Source organism: Chlorocebus sabaeus, chromosome 8 (assembly GCF_047675955.1).
Source record: "Chlorocebus sabaeus isolate Y175 chromosome 8, mChlSab1.0.hap1, whole genome shotgun sequence".
In the NCBI taxonomy this organism is placed as follows: Eukaryota; Metazoa; Chordata; class Mammalia; order Primates; family Cercopithecidae; genus Chlorocebus; species Chlorocebus sabaeus.
Genome location: NC_132911.1, coordinates 28,336,507 through 28,358,642, shown reverse-complemented (window position 1 = coordinate 28,358,642; position 22,136 = coordinate 28,336,507). Strand labels below are relative to the sequence as shown.

Sequence of the window (22,136 nt, the reverse complement as noted above, 5' to 3'; positions counted from 1 at the left end):
CTGAGGAAAACCACAAAAGAACTCCAAGCTGCTTGAGTTAAAGTCTCCATTTATTTTTATCTTTTTTTTACAAAAATCCAATGTAAGACCATTGTGCTCGTGACGAAAAGGGGTGGGGTGGATGGACGTGGCATGGATATCAAAGCTTCCCCCCTCCAAACTAGGAGCTCCCCACTCGGTCCGGCGCAGCTCCCAGAAAGATCCCATCCTTCTGGACAGGACCCCAGCTGGTGAGCCCTGGCCCGAGGCACCGTCCACACGGAGGAGCACTGCCCAGGGAGCCAGCGCTCACAGCGGCCTGCGGAGCCCTGGGATGGCATTAAAGTAGGACAGCCCAAACCGGAGCAGCAAGCCGGCCACCCAGAGAACGAGGAAGGTCCTGCACCCTGCGGGCCAGGACGAGGGGGCCACGGGCGGCTCACAGACAGCCAAGGAGACCCGGCGTCTGTGGTGCTACTTTCCCGTCTTGCATGAGTCACAGGTCAGCGGCTTTGCCATGGTGAGATGCACCTGACCAGTGACACCGCGACCGCCTTGCTGCCTCTCGCCGAGGAGGGCGTGCCCCTCCGAACCTGTCTGCAGTCCTTCAAGCCAGTGTTCCTTTCAGGGTCAAGGAGGGCTGTCCTTGCTGGAAGCACCGGCACCACAGCCCTCCGTGCGGCACGTTTTGGTGTCAGACCACTCAGCCCTTCTTGGATCCACCAGTGACGTTCGGGGCCCGACAACCTGGCTCTACTAAAGGGACAGGCCCCTGACCCCACCATGCAGACGACCTTTGCTCACCAAGTCCCTCTAAAGGGGGTCCCACCACACAGACGGCCCCGGCTCACCGAGTCCCACTAAAGTCAGTATATGAGTTCCTCACATTAAAATAAACCAGATAAAATAGCAGCCACAATATAGCGCCACACACCACACTCTTTGGCTCCCCGAGGGAAGAAGGCTACTGCTAAAAGGAATACAAGTCAAGAGTCAGGGAGGGCGCAACTAGAAAGTTCTGAGGCAGAGCATCCGACCCCCGACTGCTGGGAACAAAACCACACTTCCTAGGTCGCTGCCTCAGCGGGGGGAGCTACGGGCTGTTGCCAGGGGGAACCTCTGGAAACACAGTCCTGGCAGTAGCCAGGTCCGGTTTGCCAATGGGGAGCGTTCCCTTAAGCCGAGCTAGCCCTACAGGTGGGTGGGAGCTACCAAAAGAGCCCAGCTTCAAAACAATACTTGAAGAAGACCCGTGTGGTACAGGCAGGTCAGAGGAGAACGTATTCCGAGAAGTAGAAGCACAGGATGCCAAGGTCTAGGGAAGACGGAACTGGCTTAAGGCATGTGCATGACCAGGACAGACCTGAGCTTTTGTTCAGTTGCTAGAAACCTTCGAGTCAACTCCACTTCAAGAAAGTAGGGTTCAAGAAACAGATTTCATGGGCTAAATCCCTGACCAATTCCACTCACACCCTCCTAGGTTCCCCTACTGCCACTACGACCCAAAAAATTAGCTTATTTCACTTTCAGCCCAGGGAACAGAATCCTAAGCAGGGAGTGGAAAGGGGTAACTCGGGCTGTGAATGCCTGTTAAGATTCGAAGGCTGGATGTGAGCTTACACAGCAAATCACGGCCTCCCATTGTTCTAGCACATACCAAACCTCAGGGGGTCCTACAGCCAAGCTGACATTAGGGGTCCAAAAACCACAGATAACACAGGATGGGGCTCCAGACAGAGGCAGGGGGAAGGTGAATTTCACCAAGGAATTATCCCAAGGCAGGCGCCTTGCTGTAAAACTTCCCGGCCAGCCGGGTGGGGTCCTCGAAGGACACTGGCTTGCTCTACACCAGGGAGAGGAGGCTGACCTGCAAACCACTTCAGACCACAGCAGACGTGCACCCTGCTGATTTCCTGTCCAATCCAAGAGACAGCACTTCAGAAAAGCCTGAGGCCCACAGCACGTATGTTTCAACAAAAGAACAAGACAGAAAGAGCCATCTGGGAGTAGCATCTTCAGGCCCTATTCTTTCTCACTCTTTGCTTCCTCATTCTCTCTCAAACAAGGGAGAAATGGGAGAGCAGGGATAAGTACTGAGGCAAGCCTGGCCCAAAGATAAATCCTCAAAAATCACTGGCCCCAGCAGCAGGAAGCTGAGCAGCCCACCAGGGTCAGGCGCTCCCAGGGATTCACTGGGAAGAGAATGGGAGTTACAGGTTGCCGACTGGCAACAGAAAGGGTATGGAAGAGACCCACAGGTCTTATCTCGTCCAGGCCCGTAAGAGGGCCAAGTTCATCCCTTTCTGGTTTCTGCACACAGATGGCGCTGGGGAGGATGGGAGATGATCTTTAAGTATAAGCCAGTGACACAAGGCCAGGACCCATCTGTGCCAGAATACAGAACAAAGGAGTCTGCGCGGTCCCTCCCTTAGAGAGGCAAAACTCACACTCCCCCAGCCAAAAATATATATGTATGCGAGTGTGTGTGCATATATTTATATACACACACATATATATAAATAAGCCGTGAATGGCAAATCTGAAACTTTCTCTTTTTAAATAATCATAATAGTTGTTACTGAATTTAAAAACCACAAACTAGCTGTCCTGGGCGTATGAATGGTGTGAGTGACTCTGCAGAGTCTCCACGGTCCTCAGTGTAAGCTATCAGTCAGTGCCCTGTGTGGGGAACCCCGGGGCCTCCGCCCAGGGCTCCAGGCCCAGTGTGGCCGACTTCAAGATAAAGGCAGCGGTTTCCTTCCACTCTTCATGCTGCCCCTCCCAGCAGAGGGTCTGGGCCACCCACCCAGCAGATGTCCCCAAGGTCCTGCAATGCCTAGGAACCTTGGGAGCCATCTTCCTCCCTCTGCCCATCCTCTTCCCCAGACCTTGCGCTGCCCCTAGATGAACTTGAAGCACTTGGTCTTGTCATGAGGCAGGCGTGTCTTGAAGAGCACGGAGTCCACCCTGAACTGCGTGTACAGGAGGGGCATGTAGCCGTACACCTTCACAAAGAAGTTGATGCACTTGTGCCGCTCGTGGAAGTGGGAGTCATCGTGCGACAGGGCCTGAGGGCATCCTGGGCATCGGAACGTCCACCGTGAGGTCACCTGGAAATGGAAGAGAGACACAGAGTGGGAATCCCAGCTAATACCAACAGAACCCTTGCAGCTGAACCGATCCCACAACCCCCATGTCCAGGGTGAAGACGCTGATCCCCCAGAGGCAACAACCCTGCAGAGTGTGGCAGGAGCCAGAGCCCCGCCCCAGGCCTCCTGCCTACCAGATGTCTCCAGAACATCGTCAGGTATTCTGTCTAGACGGCCTGCACTTCTCAGATGCCACAAGCCTTAACGTGTGTAGTGTCAGCTGTCTCAGTAAGTCCACTCCTAGTATGTACTTGGTTGCAGAGCCATAGTTAGGTACTGAGTTGTTTGTTTCATCAATGTTTTGAATCAAAATACTGAAGACTACCCAAAGAGGGGCTAGTCAAATCATTCTTGAATACTGTCCATAAAAAAGATGCTTAACTACATTTAAAGCCATGGGAAAGTGGCCATATTACAGTCTAGTCATATTGTTATTAATTAGAAAATGTCTAACCAGAAAAGTGTGAAGAGGGACAGCTTCATTACAATGTGGCAGGCCGAATGGCATAAAAGTCCCTCAGAACACCTGAACACGCAAGATGAAATACAGAAACCCTCTTTAAATACAGGGCTGAGCCTGTAATAAGAAATGAAATCACCTGGTGATTAATCCCAGCACTTTGGGAGGCCAAGGCAGGAAGATTGCTTGAGCCCAGGAGTTCAAAACCAGCCTGGGCAACAAAGCAAAACCTCATCTCCACAAAAGATAAAAATATTAGCAGGGTGTGGCAGCAGGCCAGTTATTTGGTGTAGTCCCAGCTACCTGGGAGGCTGCTTGAGCCCAGGAGTTTGAGGCTGCAGTGAGCTATGATGGTACCACTGCACTCCAGTCTGGGGGACAGTGAGAGCCTGTCACTCACTCACATACATACATGCATGCATGAATAAACAATGAAGAATGGATGAATGAATGAATGAAAGAATGAACGAAATCCTGAGGCCAATGAAAAAGCAAATCCTGCAAGATAGCCATGAACTTGGGTTTTCAATGGGCTGAAGCAGCAACACCTGCAAAGCGGGCTTTGGAAACACTGGCTCCACGGAAGGGAGGATGGAGGGGAGCAGGGAGGGGAGGATGCCACACAAAGAAACATGGGGCAGAAATGTCTTTAAATTTATCTTCTACTTCCTTAATTTTCTTTTCACCTAAGTCTGATCTTTTCATGCCTTTTTGACAGAGATTTTAATAACTAGGATTTTCATTTTCAGTAGTTCCATTTAGGGCTTTCCAATCTGTTCTTTTTGGAGTGATCTGTTGCTTTTTTATGTTTTCAGGTTAGTCATTTTAAGCCTACTTGTTTTAGAGTCTACCTAATGGCTTTATTACTTGAAATCCTTGGAGAACTATAACCTGTTTATTATGTGTGTTCGCTCTTGCTCATGATCAGCTGTTTCCTTGGTGGCTAACTGGTAATTTTACATTTCAAGCTCATCTTCAATGAGGCTTTTCCTGTGCATGTCCTATGTGGCCTGAGGTGAAGAAATTTCTTTTTCTGAAGTGGGAACTTCCTCTGCTGAGAGTAATTTCTCCTTATAACAGATTTTTGGTTTTATTCTGTCAAACAGTCCAAGGGTATCAATGACTGGGTCTAGTTTTCTTTTTTTATTTTCTCCCTGGGGACTCCCTACATTGCCCAGGCTGGTCTGGAACTCCTGGCCTCAAGAAATCCTCCTGCCTCAGCCTCTCAATATGCTGGAATTACAGACTTGAGCCACCTCATGTGGCCCTGGGTCTAGATTTCATACAGAATGAGTACCTAAGCCCATGGAGGCTCAAAAGACTATTCAACGTTCTCAACCTACACTTCGCGCCCCTCCGCCCCCTCAGAGTCCAGGTTAAAATAAACAAGGTGCATGTCATCTCCCCGGGGCAACAGGTAGGAGATCTCCATTCTAATTCTCCGCCCTTAACAGGCTCTTCACTCCTTCACATGAGTGATAAAACCCAAGCCTCTAGACAGCTGAGGTGAGAACAGCTCCCCATGATGGTCTCAGCGACGCCCCCATGCTTGCCACCCTAAGTTTTAGTCCTCCCGTCTGCTTCCTTTCTGGCAATTCTCTTACCTTTTTATTAGCTCAACTATACACTGAAAAAAGAAGTTTGTTACTTATAGTGATCAGGTTTTCAAATTACCTAGTCCACTATATAACAAAAACCGAGAAAATTTACTGTAAAGTTTTTTTGGGTTTTTTTTTTTTTTTTTTTTAGACGGAGTCTCGCTCTGTAGCCCAGGCTGGAGTGCAGTGCGGTGATCTCAGTTGACTACAAGCTCCGCCTCTCAGATTCACGCCATTCTCCTGCCTCAGCCTCCCAGCCTCCCGAGTAGCTGGGACTACAGGCGCCTGCCACCACGCCCGGCTAATTTTTTGTATTTTTAGTAGAGACAGGGTTTCGCTGTGTTAGCCAGGATGGTCTCGATCTCCTGACCTCATGATCCGCCCGCCTCAGCCTCCATATTGGGATTACAGGTGTGAGCCATACTGCCCATCCTACTGTCAAGTCTTTAAAAAGCAGACTGCAAATCAAGTATATAAATTTAAAATACAAAAATAAAGCCAGGTGTGGTGGTTCCCACCTGCAATCCCAGCACTTTGGGAGGCCAAGGTGGGCGGATCACTTGAGCTCAGTTTGAGACCAGCCTGGCCAACATGGCGAGACCCCGTTTCTACTAAAAATACAAAAAAATTAGCTGGGCATGGTGGCACATGCCTGTAATCCCAGCTACTATGGAGGCTAAAGCAGGAAAATCACTTGAACCTGGGAGGCAGAGGTTGCAGTGAGCTGAGGTCATGCCACTGCACTGCAGCCTGGGTGACAGAGCGAGACTCCATCTCAAAAAAAAAAAAAAAAAAAGAAAAAATATGTACATATGTATTTTTACACACGTGTGTGTATATATGTATGGATAAATAAGTCACCACAATAGACAGGATACCAGAGAACCAAAAGAAGCCAAAATTCTTAGCACTTTTGATTTCTTTCTGCATGTCTCTTTTCCCAAATAATTTTTAAATTTCTATTATAAATTAAGGGGAAAATTTTTAATTGAAAGACACATCCCATAACCTAATAGCAGAAGAGTAATCATTGTGTACGACCAGTATTCGCCGTCAAAGCCCAGGTCCCAGCGTTTAAACTGGGAGGAGACACAGGCCAGTGCTCGAAGGGTGGCTCACCTCAGAACCTAGTCTCTGGGCAGTCATGACCCCTCCACAGCTCCCCCTCCAGGTCCCACCTGTCTCCTCACTTTCCCCCTCACTCACTGGCTGCTCCCTTAGAACTCTTCGGGGTCATGTCAACACCGAGTTACTGCTCTTCCCATGGTTCCCCCCGGAACAGGATGTGGGGGTCAGGAATCTGGGGAAGGACGTTCTCAAACAGCATCTATGTCCAGTATTCCATGGGGCTCTCACTGGATCTAAAAACCCTTCTCCTCACGCCAGACACCAGAATCCAGCCCCAGGAGAAATGCCCTTTAGCCTGCATATTATTCCACGTGACACAAAAAGTGTCTTTATAACTGTTGTTTTCACAGAAGCAGTGATTTCCAAATGTTTTTAATCATGTAATCCATCAGTAAAAAAACTTTTAAGCCGGGTACGGTGGCTCACACCTGTAATCCCAGCACTTTGGGAGGCCGAGGCGGGCGGATCACAAGGTCAAGAGATCGAGACCAGCCTGACCAACATGGTGAAATCCCGTCTCTACTAAAAATACAAAAATTAGCTGGGCATGGTGGCACATGCCTGTAGTCCCAGTTACTCAGGGGGCTAAGGCAGGAAAATCGCTTGAACCCGGGAGGCAGAGGTTGCAGTGAGCGGAGATTGCGCCACTGCACTCCAGCCTGGCAAAACAGCAAGACTCCATCTCAAAAAAAAAAACAAAACAAAAACAAAACAAAAAAACCATTTAAGACTGCATCCCCAATATATTTGTAAATATATAACTGTGTTGCATAATAAAACATGCAAAAAAATTATAAAGAATGAAACAACTATAATATAAACTGAAGTTTGGACATTTACTTACTTAACCAATATCGTGAATCACAGTTTACATGGAAGATTCCAGGTAACTCAGTCTAAGAGAAATATTCGTTTTATGCTTAGTAACAATGAGGAAAATCCTCAATAGATGCCAAGAACCTATATTACCCCCAGAGAACCAAAACGTTCACTTGCATTTCGGCTTCCTTACCACCTAAGCCATCTGTTTTCTCAAAACTTTACAGGGGTTTTTTAATCTCTTATCCTGAATGAAGCCTATTTACATTATGTGTTCTTCTTGCAAAAGTAGTACATTATTCAAAGCAATAATATTACATTAACTCCCCATTCTTTAGTCAATATCATTAAGATATTAACATTACTGAAAGAACACTGTCAATCATACAAAGCAGTCAGACCTCCCTAATTCAAACAGGGAATAGTTTGACAGAAAAAATTGGAGGTATTTAAAGCACAACAAAAAAATTACTATTTTTGGACATACAATAGTATATACACCTGATACCATTAAAATTAGGTAAATAAAATATTTAATTCAAACTGGTTCTTTATTATGAATTAGATTCATAAGTTGAAGGAATTACTGAGTTTGAAAACACACTTAATTTCAGCCTTTGAATTTGAAAACTCATCCCAATCTTGAATTCTTCATATATTCCAGAAAGATGAAGAAAATTCAGAGAGAATACTCAGTTTTGAAGTTTTCAATTGGTAAGAATCATGTGCACCATGTCCACATTACTTCCCCCTGCACTGAAGAGATGGCTTAGCTAATGAAACACTGGCCTAATAATGCAGTAGACAAACACACGTTACAAAGATGAAAAATCCCCCATGTCTGTGCCTGCTCAGGTAACAGATGCTATTATTAGATACTTAATCACTCAGATACTTTAAATTTTCATGGACCATGTCTTCTGGTCTACTAGAGAGGCATAAATTGATGCACACATCTTGACTCAAATCCAGTCCCTGGCTACATAAGAAAGGAAACATAAGGAAAAGAAAATTGCACCTTTTTTTTTTTTTTTTTTTTTTATTATTATACTTTAAGTTGTAGGGTACATGTGCATAATGTGCAGGTTTGTTACATATGTATACTTGTGCCATGTTGGTGTGCTGCACCCATCAACTCGTCATTTACATCAGGTATAACTCCCAATGCAATCCCTCCCCCCTCCCCCCTCCCCATGACAGGCCCCGGTGTGTGATGTTCCCCTTCCCGAGTCCAAGTGATCTCATTGTTCAGTTCCCACCTATGAGTGAGAACATGCGGTGTTTCGTTTTCTGTTCTTGTGATAGTTTGCTAAGAATGATGGTTTCCAGCTGCATCCATGTCCCTACAAAGGACACAAACTCATCCTTTTTTATGGCTGCATAGTATTCCATGGTGTATATGTGCCACATTTTCTTAATCCAATCTGTCACTGATGGACATTTGGGTTGATTCCAAGTCTTTGCTATTGTGAATAGTGCTGCAATAAACATACGTGATTGCACCCATTGTTAATTGCTTTCTAAAACCTTTGCCTCCCTACCTCAAAGTCTACAAAGTCTTTTCACTGTTTAATATGAGACCTACCACTGTACCTGGAAAACATACTATTTTTATATAAATACTTGTGACTATTATTTTTCACAGTTAAAAAAATGATACATTATTTTGCTAATTATTCTTCTCTTGTGAGACTTTAGCAAAAGTCTCGGACAGAAGAAACCCTGGGACAATCAGGAGTGACGTTCTACCCAGGAGCCACAGTTAGCCTCCAAATAACATTTCTATCTTTGTTATGCTTTGCTGCATGGAACCAGCGTCCTCTGGTGGCCACTCTGCTTAGCACTCAAGCTACGACTTATTTCTCACTAAGATGCCCAGGCTGCAGTGCAGTGGCTGTTCACAGACACGCCCATGGAACATTCAGCCTAGAACTTCTGGATTCAAGCAATCCTCCTGCCTCAGCCTCCTGAGTAGCTGAGACTACTAGGTGTGTGCCACTGCACCTGGCTTCTAAACATATGATTTCATTATCGTTATTAGTATATGCTGATGGGTACTTAGTCTAGAACCGATTATTAATTTTTTTTTGAGATGGAGTCTCACTCAGTAACCCAGGCTGCAGTGTAGTGGCACGATCTCAGCTCACTGCCATCTCTGCCTCCTGGATTCAAGCGATTCTCCTGCCTCAGCCTTCTGAGTAGCTGGGATCACAGGCGCATGCCATCACGCCTAGCTAGTGTAGTGTAGCGTGTGTGCGTGTGTGTGTGTTTTCTTTTTGAGACTGAGTCTCGCTCTGTCACCCAGGCTGGAGTGTGGTGGCATGATCTCGGCTCACTGCAACCTCTGCCTCCCAGGTTCAAGTGATTCTCCTGCCTCGGCCCCCTGAGTAGCTGAGACTATAGGTGCATGCCACCACATTCAGCTAATTTTTTGTATTTTTAATGGAGACAGGGTTTCACCGTGTTAGCCAGGATGGTCTTGATCTCCTGACCTCGTGATCCACCTGCCTCAGCCTCCCAAAATGCTAGGATTATAGGCGTGAGCCACTGCGCCCGGCCTAATTTGTATATTTTTTAGTAGAGTCCGGGTTTCGCCGTGTTGACCAGGCTGGTCACGAACTCGTGACCTCAAGCGATCCGCCCGCCACGGTCTCCAAAAGTGCTGGGATTACAGGCATGAGCCACCGCGCCAGGCTGAACACGACTATTTACTCATGGCAATGACACCCATGAAAGTAAACTTATTTCATAAAATTAAGTAATACACCTTTTTGATAATAATGAAAATATGAGCTCATTAGTTTGTTGACCCTTCTAAAGACATCAGGTACAAATCTCTTACTGGAATTTAGTATTTTCTTCAATTACGAAACAGACATAAACACAGACATAAACACAGACATAAGCACAGTCACAAATATTCATTTGAAGTGACAGACTCCACAGTAATACTGGTTCTAATAACATCTGCTTCTCTAAGGACTGAGCTATCGAGCTATCCTAACCCTTACCAGCATGCTCTAACTTGCTGACAGAGCCCTCAACGATGACAGGAAGGGGGTGGAACCAGGCTTTCCGTGCACTGAGTGTATTTGTTAATAACTCCAAGAAAAAACAGAACAATACCCCCAGAATTTCTAGAATTCACAGGTGTGAGTAGTCCTCACAGTTGATGTATTCATCCACCATGTCCCGGATGGCCTGGGGCATCACATAATAATACAGGTAGGCATAATACTGTCAGAGGAATTCTAGAAATTCTGAGGGTATTTTTGGTTGTGAGCAAATAATTTACATAGTACTTATGTGCCAACACTATTCTTAGAGTCTTACATACATTAACTCAGAAATTCTTAAGTTTTTTATTTGATGGACATCGCCTGTGCCTCTGGCTTGGCAATCTGGTCAAGGCTGTGGACTCCTCAAAATAGTATTTTTAGATATATAAACTGCAATACACAGGATGACAAAGGAAGCAAGTTTCAGTAAAACACAGTGACACACATGCTGTTTTCCTAATGCATTAAATAACAACATCTAGGGGAAAGGGAATAACTGCCATGAATTCAAAGTGGTAACAAACACAAATAATACTTTTTGCAGATATTCCAACAAAGGTAATGTAATACAAAGATATCTATGATTTCTACTGGTGACAAATCAGTTACTACAAATACTGTTGTGAATTGTAGCCTGTTTCATAATTGAAGAAAATGCTAAATTCCAGTAAAAGATTAATAAAAATTATGATGCAACATCTTTCCCACCCAAGTTCCAAACCTTCTTATTTCTATCCATTGCCCTTAGGAATGAAGGGCCCCTGTCGTAACAACTCATTTAAGCCCATAATCCTTTGATGAGGTAGGTAGTATCATCCCTATCGTATGAATGAGGACTCTGAGGTACAGTGCAGTTATGTGCTGCGCTACTGTAAAACAAGTGAAGTAAACATGCGCGCATCCACAGTCCCACCAGTGACGGGACCTCACCTTGATGGGGGGCTTCCGAGTGATGTGGGAGACAAGGAAGTTCATGGCGATGTCCTCACAGTTGATGTATTCATCCACCATGTCCCGGATGGCCTGGGGCATCACATAAGAATACAGGTAGGCATAATACTGTCAGAGGAAGAAAAAGAACCACATGCTCTGTTAGAAGACACAGGTTGTTGGCTTTCAGACAAAATATGCGTGGATGGAGGGGTTGTTTGGGTGTAGCAGTAACTAGGAGGTATTACTGGCACTCAGGGCTGGGGCCGGGGATTCGAGACATTCTGTCGTGTGGATCTTCTGCAGTGAGGAATTATCCCATTCAAATTGCCATCATCACCCCCTTTAGTAACAATGTCATATCATCTTCTTGGTACCACAGCAATTTTGAAATCAGTATAAAGATTTGTCAAACTAGGTCAGATGCTGATTCAGTTGAACACTATTTTATCTCTAACAATGGCAAAAAAAAAAAAAAAAAAAAAAAAGATAAGTGAGGGGAAAAAAGCCTGGTTATTTTCTCAGATCTCAATAAATCACAGAACCATGAAACACACGATCCCTCGCTGCCTCCTGTACAGATTCTTGAGTCTGGTCACTACTCGCTATCGGCCCTGGCTACCCCCTGCTCCCAGCCACCTTCATCTCTTGTCTGGATTCTCCACATCAGCTCCTAAATATTCTCCCTGCTGCCATATTCTTCCCTATGTGCTAGTCCCAGCATAGCAGGTGACTGTGTTAACACTCAAGCCAACTGAACATGTCACCCCTTCGCTCCAAAGCCTCCAACACTTCCCATCTCACTCGGAGTAAAAGGCAAAGTTCTCAGACTGTCCTACAAGGCCCACAGAGGGGCATGTTGGAGCCACTCACACCTGCTCATGAATGCAGACCACTACATTTTCAGAATGTTGTGAGCTTGTTGTTAAACATAGCCATTAAAGATGTAATTACATCAACTTCAAATTAAATAATTATATTAAAAATCTATGCAATAAATACCTTCAACTCATTACTTCCTAACTTTGTATTTTACTATTAACTTGAGGTTACCTATATCTACTGTTTATGTTGAAATTACTATGTAATGGTGTACAACTGTGTATCTCTTCCCAAATCCATGTTCAGTGACTCATGTTGATAACTTCAAATCAGCCAAGGTAAGAATATTTATTCATACCACAGAAATCAGCAACTACTACAAGACAGGGCACATGTTAACTGCTATATGTCGCAATTTGCTGTAATGAACAAATGAATAGGTGAAGTGCCCAGCTAAACTGATTAACTGATTAACATATTTCATTACCTACAATATAATCTATTTAGTGAAATAATAAAATTTTTTTGTAACACAGAACAAATGTGCTCGTTTAAGATAAACTAACTTAAACAGCAAAGTACTTAAGAGTTGGTGAACTTAAAAAATGAATTGTACTTTTTTTTTTTTCTTTTAAACAAAAAAGTGATCCAGGCTGGGCATGGTGGCTCATGCCTGTAATCCCAACACTTTGTCTGGGAGGCCAAGGTGGGTGAAATGCTTGAGCCCAAGAGTTCAAGGCCAACCTGGGCAACATAAGGAGAAGACCTCATAGCTACGAAAAATAAAAAAAATAGCCAGATGTAGTGGTATGTGACTGTAATGCCTGCTACTTAGGAGGCTGAGGTGAGAAGATCACTTGAGCCTGGGAGTTCTAGGCTGCACTGAGCCATGGTTGTGCCACTGCAATCCAGCCTGGATGACAGAGTGAGATTCCGTCTCAAAAAAAAAAAAAAAAGTAAGAATAAATAAAATAAAAAATAATACATTTTTTAAAAAAGGTAATTCAAATTTATTGACCCTTTAAATGGCCAGTGACTGTCCTCAGTATGCTGATGAGAATGTATTAACATAACTCATGTCTTGAAAGAAGAGACATTTTAATAATAACTGCCTTTTAATAATAATTTTTTTAAAACTATGATGAAAGCATTATCAGAATAAATGTTCAGTTATTTCCATCAGCATGTGGTTCTGCTGTCAAAAATGATTTATGTTGGCCAGGTGTGGTGGCTCACGCCTATAATCCCAACACTTTGGGAGGCTGAGGCGGGTGGATCACTTGAGGTCAAGAGTTCGAGACCAGCCTGGCCAACAGGGTGAAACCCCATCTCTGTTAAAAATACAAAAATTAGCCAGGCGTGGTGGCACATGCCTATAATCCCAGCTACTGGGGAGGCTGAGGCAGAAGAATTGCTTGAACCCAGGAGGCAGAGGTTGCAGTGAGCCAAGATCACACTACTGCATTGCAGCCTGGGCAAAGAAGTGAGAAGACTCCACCTCAAAAAGAAAAGAAAAGAAGGAAAAAAAAGTTTAATTTAGAAACAGACTTAACTTGCTGTAACACACAGTATCAAGATTTTCAAAAATAATAAAACATACTCAATCATACTGCTTTCACTAAAATTGAAGACTTTAGTGATCACATTATTTTAAAATTTTGTTTCATCTTTATTTCAACCTTTAAAAAATATCTATCACATGCATGGATCACTTGAGGTCAGGAATTCAAGAGTAGCCTGACCAACATAGTGAAATCCCATCTCTACTAAATATACAAAAATTAGCCAGGTGTGGTGGCGTGCTCCTGCAGTCCCAGCTACTCGGGAGGCTGAGGCAGAATAATTGCTTGAAAGGAGGAGGCAGAGGTTGCAGGGAGCCGAGATCATGCCACTGCACTCCAGCCTGGGCCACAGAGCACGACTCAGTCTCAAAAAAATAAAAACAGAAATGGGTGTAAGAAAAACAAGGAGCCACAGGCAGGTGAGCGCACGCAGACCCCATCATGGGCCCCAACTACAGGAGCAGCCGCCACAAAGCCCCAGCCAGGGCCTCATAGGACCTGATCTTCATGTGTATTGCAGCTCAGGTCTTTTATGAAATCTTGTGATTTTTAAAAGTTGCCAGTGTATAGGACAACACTAGAGGGCCCAAAAATCTCTCTGGAAGCCAACTGAGGCTTGGGGGCTGCTAGTCTGTAATCTTCTTTATAGATTTTCACACAGAAAAAATACTAAAATTCATTAAGTAAATGATTTCTTGAAAGTAGAGGTACCTGACCGTTCATGGTTTTAAAGAACAACCTGAATCTGAGAAGGCAATTCAGAAGAAAAGTACATCCTCAAGGTATGAGTAGACACTGCTAAGATCAGTCAGTGGCTCCTTCTTAGCTGACCAGCTGCTAACACCCTGCTCCTCTCACCCTACTTGCAATTCCCCAAAGCAAGCCCACCCAAGGAAAGGAAGTCCTGAGGAGAAGTGCAAGAATGGGATGAGTTATCAACTTCACACATTAAGTTTTTAAAAGAACAGCTGAAAGTTTAATGACTGCTTAGGCTGGTTCGAAATGTCCCTATAGGTCAGGCACAGCACCTCACATCTGTAATCCCAACACTTTGGGAGGCTAATGCGGGCAGATCGCTTGAGCCCAGGAGTTGGAGACCAGCCTGAGCAACATTGCAAAACCGCGTCTCTACAAAAAATACCAAAAAAAAAAAAAAAATTAGTCGGGTGTAGTGATGCATGCCTGTCGTCCCAGCTACCCAGGAAGCAGAGGCAGGAGGGTCACCTGGTCCCAAGAGGCTGAGGCTGCAGTGAGCCGAGATCCCACCATTACACTCCAGCCTGGGCGACAGTGAGACCCTGTCTTAAAAAACAAAAAAAGTCCCTATAAAAATGAATTGTATTGTTCTATTTGAGGTGACCGGCAAGATGCCACCACCTGAGATGTGAGCTATGTAAGGGAGAAAATACTTCAAGGAGCTGGGGAGAGACGGTGAGGGAAAAGTTTATCTGAAGTGTCTGAGGGGCAAACGGGAGATATGCTGAAAACAATTAAATACACAAACGCAAACCTCAGCAAGAAGGGCCAAGGCTGGAATACAGAAGAGGAAATCACCAGCCTGCAGATGCTAAGAAAAGCCTCAAAACCTTGAGTGCGTGAGAGAGCGCCTAGGGAAAATAAGAAGAGCATCAGAGGCTAGACCCCGGGACACTTCACCATCCATGCAGAGAAAGCGGTGGGAGGGTCTTCTGTGAGGACAGTGAAGGCGCCAGAACCGTGGAGGGCGTGAATGCAGACAAAGAGAAGGAGGCAGGTGCCGCCATCTTTGGTGACTGTCAGGGCACGATGAAAAGGCTAGTTGATGGCAGGAAGACAGACGACAGGAGCTGCAAATGAGACTTTATGTGCCAGTTGGGAAGGAAGTGTCACTGGTAAGCAATGAAAACGTTCCCTATGCCTGCCCTGTGCCAAAGCACAGATGTGGGGAAATGAGTGCCTCAAAGTCTACAGGAAAAGGTTAAAGGGAGCACTGTCTTCAGGGAAGACTCGGGACAGAAGAGGTGCTCTGTGAGGTGGGCAGTGGGGGTAATGCCAGGGTAATCTTAGAACAGGGACTCCTCAGGGCCCGGGAAGACCTCAGGAGGGAGGTAGAGAGCAGCACTCACGGACACAGAAGGCAAACCACATACAGCACTGTAAATTTTCTAGAAGCCACATCATTAAAAAGTAAAAAGAGACAGTAAAATTCAATAATTTTATTTAACCCAGTAATCCAAACTAACTGCATTTCAAGATGCGTATCTATATAAACAATTACTGAGCTATGTGACATCCTTTGTTACAAGTTTTCGAAAGCTGTTGTGCACTTTACACTTAACAGCACGTCTCCATTCTGACCAGTCATGTGCCAGGTGCTCTGTGGCCACACATGGTCAGGGGCCACTTTACAGAATGGAAGAGGTAGAGAGGGAAGACAGGCCAAGAGCAAAAAAACAGAACACAGAACAGTAGAGGAGGAAAGACTGCAGGGTCCTAAGCTTCAGATATTCAGTGAAAATCAAATTATGAGACACAGTGAAAGAATAAGCACTAAAGTATCACAAAGAACTGGCAGAGCCACACAGAGGCTCATCGCGGGGCCTGGGACAGGCACGGTACATCTAAGTCAGAAAAGTGCCCAGGTCACCTTCTGATAGCCGGGCCACATCTGGGGTGGCAATGTTGAAACCAGAAGGTATTTGAGGTGTCTTTTATCCCAGAGCCCTCAGTTTTACAAAGGGAGAGCCAACGCCCAGAAAGATAAAGTGGTTTCCAAATAGCCTATGTGCAACTGTACAGGCAGCCCTCTCATCTTAACTTTTTATCCCAGAGTTGCTCTAAGCATCTTGATCATTGTCTCTAAAAATGGAAACAACTGACTTCTAGCACAGAAGAAACACGTAAGAAGCATTAGGAGAGCTAAGCTGAGGGCAGCATTCCACTATCACACAAAGGCCAAACTCTCACCAAGTCAATGCCATTATTACTAGCTTTTTCCTACCTTGTGAAAGAAGGCAGCACCTGTCAGCACCATGGACAGCTCACACGAGTAGTTGGAGTTGTAGAGCCAGGACTGATGGGGGATGTCCCATGCGTGGTAACGGCCAGGGAAGCCCACGATGCGGTCCCGAGCTTCTCTCCACACCCTTGAAAAACACAAGTGCATACACAGACCTGAGTACAGAGCTCTAGGGCCATCAAAAGTGTTCACGGTTATTGCCTCTACCTTCCAAGCTCTGGCCCTTAGGCTTTCACTTCTCTTATCCTTTCAAAATAAAACAAAATCAACAACAAGCCAAACAGGATAAAAGCAAATAAGGTACCATATTCAGCTTCCTTAATAAGCACCTGCACATTGTTCCTCTAGCAGTCAGTATCCTCCAGCCCTTCCAGAAAGAGTAAGTCATAACTTGGGAAAGGGGTCTCCAGCATGGGGTATGTACAATAATCTACTAAGGAGGTCTCCAGAATGGGGTATGTACAATAATCTACTAAGAAGCAGGAAGATGATATCAATTTCAATTCTTTTTTTAGCTTATTTAATTTCCAAGAAAGGGCCGGGCAGGGTGGCTCATGCCTGTAACTTCAGCATTTGGGAGGCCAACACAGGAGGACCACTTGAAGCATGGAGTTGGAGACCTGCCTGGGCAACATAGCAAGATCCTGTCTCTACAAAAAAAAAAATTGTTTCTAATTAGCTGGGCATGGTGGAGTACAACTGTACTACCAGCTACTTGGGAGGCTGAGGTGGAAGGACTGCCTGAGTCCAGGAGTTCAAGGCTGCAGTGAGCTATGATTGCACCACTGCACTCGGCCTGAGCAACAGAGCAAGACCTGGCTCTAAAAATGAATGAACCAACATTTTCTAAGAAAGGCTTTGTTTTTAATGAGCACGACATATTAGTTCAGCAGGACGTGTATATAATTTACATATACTGCACACTTTTCTTTTATGAAGAAGGAACATAATAAAAAGGTTTAAGAGACCACTGGTTTAACCACAGAAGACTACTGAACTGCACCACTCCTAAGGAATTCCAAATTTGAGCAGGGCTGAGGGAGAAACGTGTATCATGAGAAGTGGTCTACAGAACCATACAACTGAAAGGTTTCATTAAATGGCAGAAATAAATGGAGAATTCAATATGTTTCAGTAGAAACTTTTATATCATCTCCAAATGTATAGGCAAAGTAGAACAAATAAAATTGATCCCCAGTTTCACAGGATAAATTGGAGAACTGAAAGCGTTTTAAGCTCCACAGAACCCAACAGGCCTGCAGAAGGGCTGCCAGAGATTTAAACTGCCTGCAAACTCCCTCATCACTTACATGGAACTTCAGTTCCTAAGACACAGATTTTATTTCAAAAGAGCTCCTCTCCTAATAAGTCTGGAAGACTCTATTCTAATCCAAAAGATTAGAAATCACAATTTCTATCACAATGTAATAGCCTTCTAGGTGGGTTTTTTAAGACAACTGGTTTTTTTTTTAATTGTGGCAAAATGAACATAAAATGTACCATCTTAATCACTTTTAAATATATGGTTCAGTGGCATTACAGACATTCACAGTGTTGTGCAACCATCCCGGCCATCCATCTCCAGAACTCTTTCATCTGCCCAAACGGAAACTCTGTCCCCATGAAACACTCATCCCCACTCCCACCTTCCCGCAGCCTCGATTCTGCTCTCGGTCTCTATGAATGACTACCTAGGGACCTCACATAATGGAACCACAGTATTTAGCCCTCTGTGTTGTTCGCACTTCTGTTACAAATAGTGCTGCTCTGGCCATTCGTGTATTCCTTTCTGTAAGGACACATGCTCTCAAGTCTCTTGGTATACCATTTCTATCTGTCCCTTACAATTGATTCTGTCTGTCTCTTTCTTGGCTACATAAGTTGAAGTGAGTCAAGATCTATCTTTGCCAGAGGAAAGAATTCTTAGACTTACCCTTTTCTTTCAACTTAGGTCTGTTTCATTCCCATTAAGGTGAAATAAGCAAATTGGGGAGATTAATAAGAGAAAGGCTTTAGATTGAAGGATGCCCAAACGCATGAGAAAAGGGTCAGGGTAGGAAAAGGTTAGGATGTACAGACAGCAATAATTCACCAGCTCCATTACCAGAGGCTAAATCTCAAACGTGAATGACGGTTAAGAGACACATTAAAAGGCTTCCCATTACTCTCTCACCACCTGCAAATCTGCTGGAAAATAGCATGGGCAAGGTCAGAAATCCCTAAATCAGGGGCTTGAAAGCTATGTTAATGCCAGCTATGTTAATAAGCTTCAAACTCCTTAAAGCTGGGCTCCTTATCAAAATCATTCTTGGATCTAAGGGTTGGCAGTTCTCCTGTTAACACCCCACAACTATGCTCACCACACCAGCCCTTCAGCATGCTCCAAACCACATCACGCTGCAGCAGAAACACACTCCCTGCCGCCCACCCCCTACCACTACCACCTGCAGCAGCAAAGATCACGCCTGGAGCTACTGCATGGCTTTTTTCCTTTCATAAAAACAAATGGAGAGAGTCAGTTATTTGTTATCGTGTAAAAAAAAATACAACTGGGCTTACAAGGATTTTTTTAAATCACAGCTATCAATAGACTTACTTCAACAGTACTTTAGGTAAGAGGTCAAAGGAAATGTGAGAGGCTGGGTGGAGGAGAATAAGAACAGATGTTCTAATTTTTGAGAAATGTGTCAAATCATTCTTTACAGATGGATTTAAGACAGATGAGCAATAAAGCCACTGCTCTTTTCATCTGAGCATCTGCTCTTACAAGCCTAAGCCAAAGGCAGCCCCATTGCCAGGTAGGTCAGGTTAGGCCTTCGGTGAACAGAATGGAAGCACAGAGAAAGAACTCTCTATTCTGGATCCACACTTAATTTGAACAAGACCTCCAAAGAAATCTACTCCAGTGGCTTTTTTTTTTTTTTTTTTTTAATGCTCCGTTGCCCAGGCTAGAAGTGGCGTGATCTTGGCTCACTGCAACCTCCGCCTCCTAGGTTCAAGTAATTCCCGTCTCAGCCTCCTGAGTAGCTGGGATTACAGGCATGCGCCAACACGCCCTGCTAATTTTTATATTTTTAGTAAAGACAGGGTTTCGCCATGTTGGCCAGGCTGGTCTCGAACTCCTGACCTCAGGTGATCCACCCACCTTGGTCTCCCAAAGTGCTGAGATTACTGGCGTGAGCCACTATACCTGGCCTCCAGTGGTTTTCAAATGATGTGGGGAAGAACTAATTTTTCCCCAAAATTATTATAGATTAATACTTTGGTAAAATAAAACAAAAATGAACTGCCTGGTTTCTAAATATGACACCCAAAGCACAAGCAACCAAAGAAAACAGATCCACTGAATTTCAAAACATGAACTCTGTGCTTCAAATAATACCGTCAGGTAAGTAAGAAAATAACCCATGGAATGGGAGAAAATATGTGCAACTCTGATCTCTGATAAGGGACTTGCATCTAGAATATATAAAGAACTCTTATAACATGATAATAAAAAGACAATCCTGGCCTGGTGCGGTGGCTCATGCCTGTGATCCCAGCACTTTGGGAGGCTGAGGCAGGTGGATCACCTGAGGTCAGGAGTTCGAGATCAGCCTGGTCAACACGGTGAAACCCCGTCTCTACTAAAAATACAAAAATTAGCTGGGCATGGTGGCGGGCGCCTGTAGTCCCAGCCACTTGGAAGGCTGAGGCAGGAGAATGGCATGAACCCGGGAGGCGGAGCTTGCAGTGAGCCACGATCACACCACTGCACTCCAGCCTGGGTGACAGAGCGAGACTCTGTCTCAAAAAAAAAAGGACAATCCAAACAAAAATGGACAAAGAATGTGAAAAGCCATTTCTCCAAAGAAGGTATACAAAGGCTAACTAACTGATCAATAAGCACATGAAAAGATGTTCAACATCGAGAGAAATGCAAATCACAACTGTATGCCTGGGTACTGTGGCTCATGCCTGTAATCCCAGCACTTGGGAGGCCTGCTCGAGGCCAGGAGTTTCAGACCAGTTTGAATAACAAAGTAAGACCCCATCTCTACCAAAAAAAAAAATGTAAAGATTAGCCAGGTGTGGTGATGTGAGCCTGTAGTCCCAGCTACTCAAGAGGATCACTTGAGCCCAGGAGTTCAAGGTTACCACATGCTAAGATTGCACCACTGTACTCCAGCCTCAGTAACAGTGTGAGACCCCCATCTCAAAAAAAAAAAAAAAAACCACACACACGAGTTGTCACTTTACAATGACTAGGACAGCTATAAATTTTGAAAATAGAAAATAACAAGCGTTGACGAGGATGTGGAGAAACTAGAAGCTTCATACACTGCTGGTGAGAATGCAGTATGGGGCTGCCACCCAGAAAAACAATCTGACAGGCTCAAAATGTTAAAGCAGCTATCCACATTACTCTTAGGTATACACTCAAGAGGAATGACATGTTCATACAAAAACCTGCACATGAAGGTTCACAGCATTATTCACAATAGCCAAGAAATAGAAATGACCCAAACAGCCATCAACAGAAAATGAATGATGAACTGGTACCTGGGCTGGGCACCATGGCTCAAGCCTGTAATCCCAGCACTTTGGGAGGCCGAGGCGGGCAGGTCGCCTGAACTCAGGAGTCCAAGACCAGCCTGGGCAACATGGTGAAATCCCATCTCTACTAAAATGCAAAAAATAAAATTAGCTGGGTGTGGTGGTCCATACCTGTAATCCCAGCTACTCAGGAGGCTGACATGAGAGAATCACTTGAACCTAGGAGGCAGAGACTGCAATGAGCTGAGATCAAGCCACTACACTCCAGCCTGGGCAACAGAGTGAGACTCCATCTCAAAAAAAAAAAAAAAAAGAACTGGTACCTGCTACAAGATGGATGAACCCTGAAAACATCATGTGCAGTGAAAGAAGAAAGTCACAAAAGGCCATGCGTGGTTGTACGGTTCTATTTATAGAAAATGTCCAAAATAGGCAAATTTATAGAGACACAAAGATTGAGTGGCTACCTAGGACTGAGAGGGGTTGGAGAAAAATTGGGAGTGGCTGTTAATAGGTACTAGGTACAGGGTTTCCTTCAGTGGTGATGAAGATTTCTAAAATTAACCATGGTGATGTTTGTGCAACTCTGAATATACTAAAACCACTGAATCATACACTTATATGAGTGAATTTTATGATGTATGAATTATATTGAAGAAATGTTGCAAAAAAAAAGAACTACAAGAAAAATAATCATATACTTGGATTTCACAGTAAATGTCACATTGCTTTAAAAGTTTCTGAATGCTTGCCCTCAATTTTTGTACTTACCTCACCATAAACAGGTAACCAACTGTCCCTAAGCCAACATCCCAGTCCCTGACACACTTGGAGTAACCTTCATCTACTCCATCCTCTTCCCCGCAGTGACCCTCAAGTGGGATCCTTCAGCAATTCCTAAGACTCAAGAAGGCACGAGAGCTGAAGGCTGGGCGAACGTCGGGAGTGTGACAAACCTGCATTTGAACCCAGAGCTCTGCTGCCACTTCCTAGCTTCTACATGGTTTTGTTCTCTTGTATCTCAATTTACTCCTATATAAAATGGAGATAGCTACAATTTATGTCATCAAATTTTAGAAGGATTAATGAGATAAGA

The 22,136-nt window shown here is 44.5% G+C and overlaps 1 protein-coding gene across 5 annotated transcripts in view; it reads right to left on the bottom strand.

Moving 5' to 3' along the window:
• EXTL3 (exostosin like glycosyltransferase 3) overlaps positions 1–22,136 on the bottom strand; it is a 136,706-nt gene that overhangs the window by 2,896 nt on the left and 111,674 nt on the right. For 3 of the 5 annotated variants that reach the window (XM_007962056.3, XM_007962055.3, XM_007962057.3), the window contains 3 exons: positions 16,487–16,631; positions 11,123–11,251; positions 33–3,089 (listed from right to left, as the gene is read on the bottom strand). In XM_007962056.3, coding sequence (XP_007960247.3) covers positions 2,880–3,089; positions 11,123–11,251; positions 16,487–16,631 — 484 coding nt within the window. In that variant the 3' untranslated portion in view covers positions 33–2,879. Of the gene's footprint in view, positions 1–32; positions 3,090–11,122; positions 11,252–16,486; positions 16,632–22,136 lie in introns of those variants that run through there. The other 2 variants (XM_073018021.1, XM_037983831.2) reach the window with 1 other exon arrangement.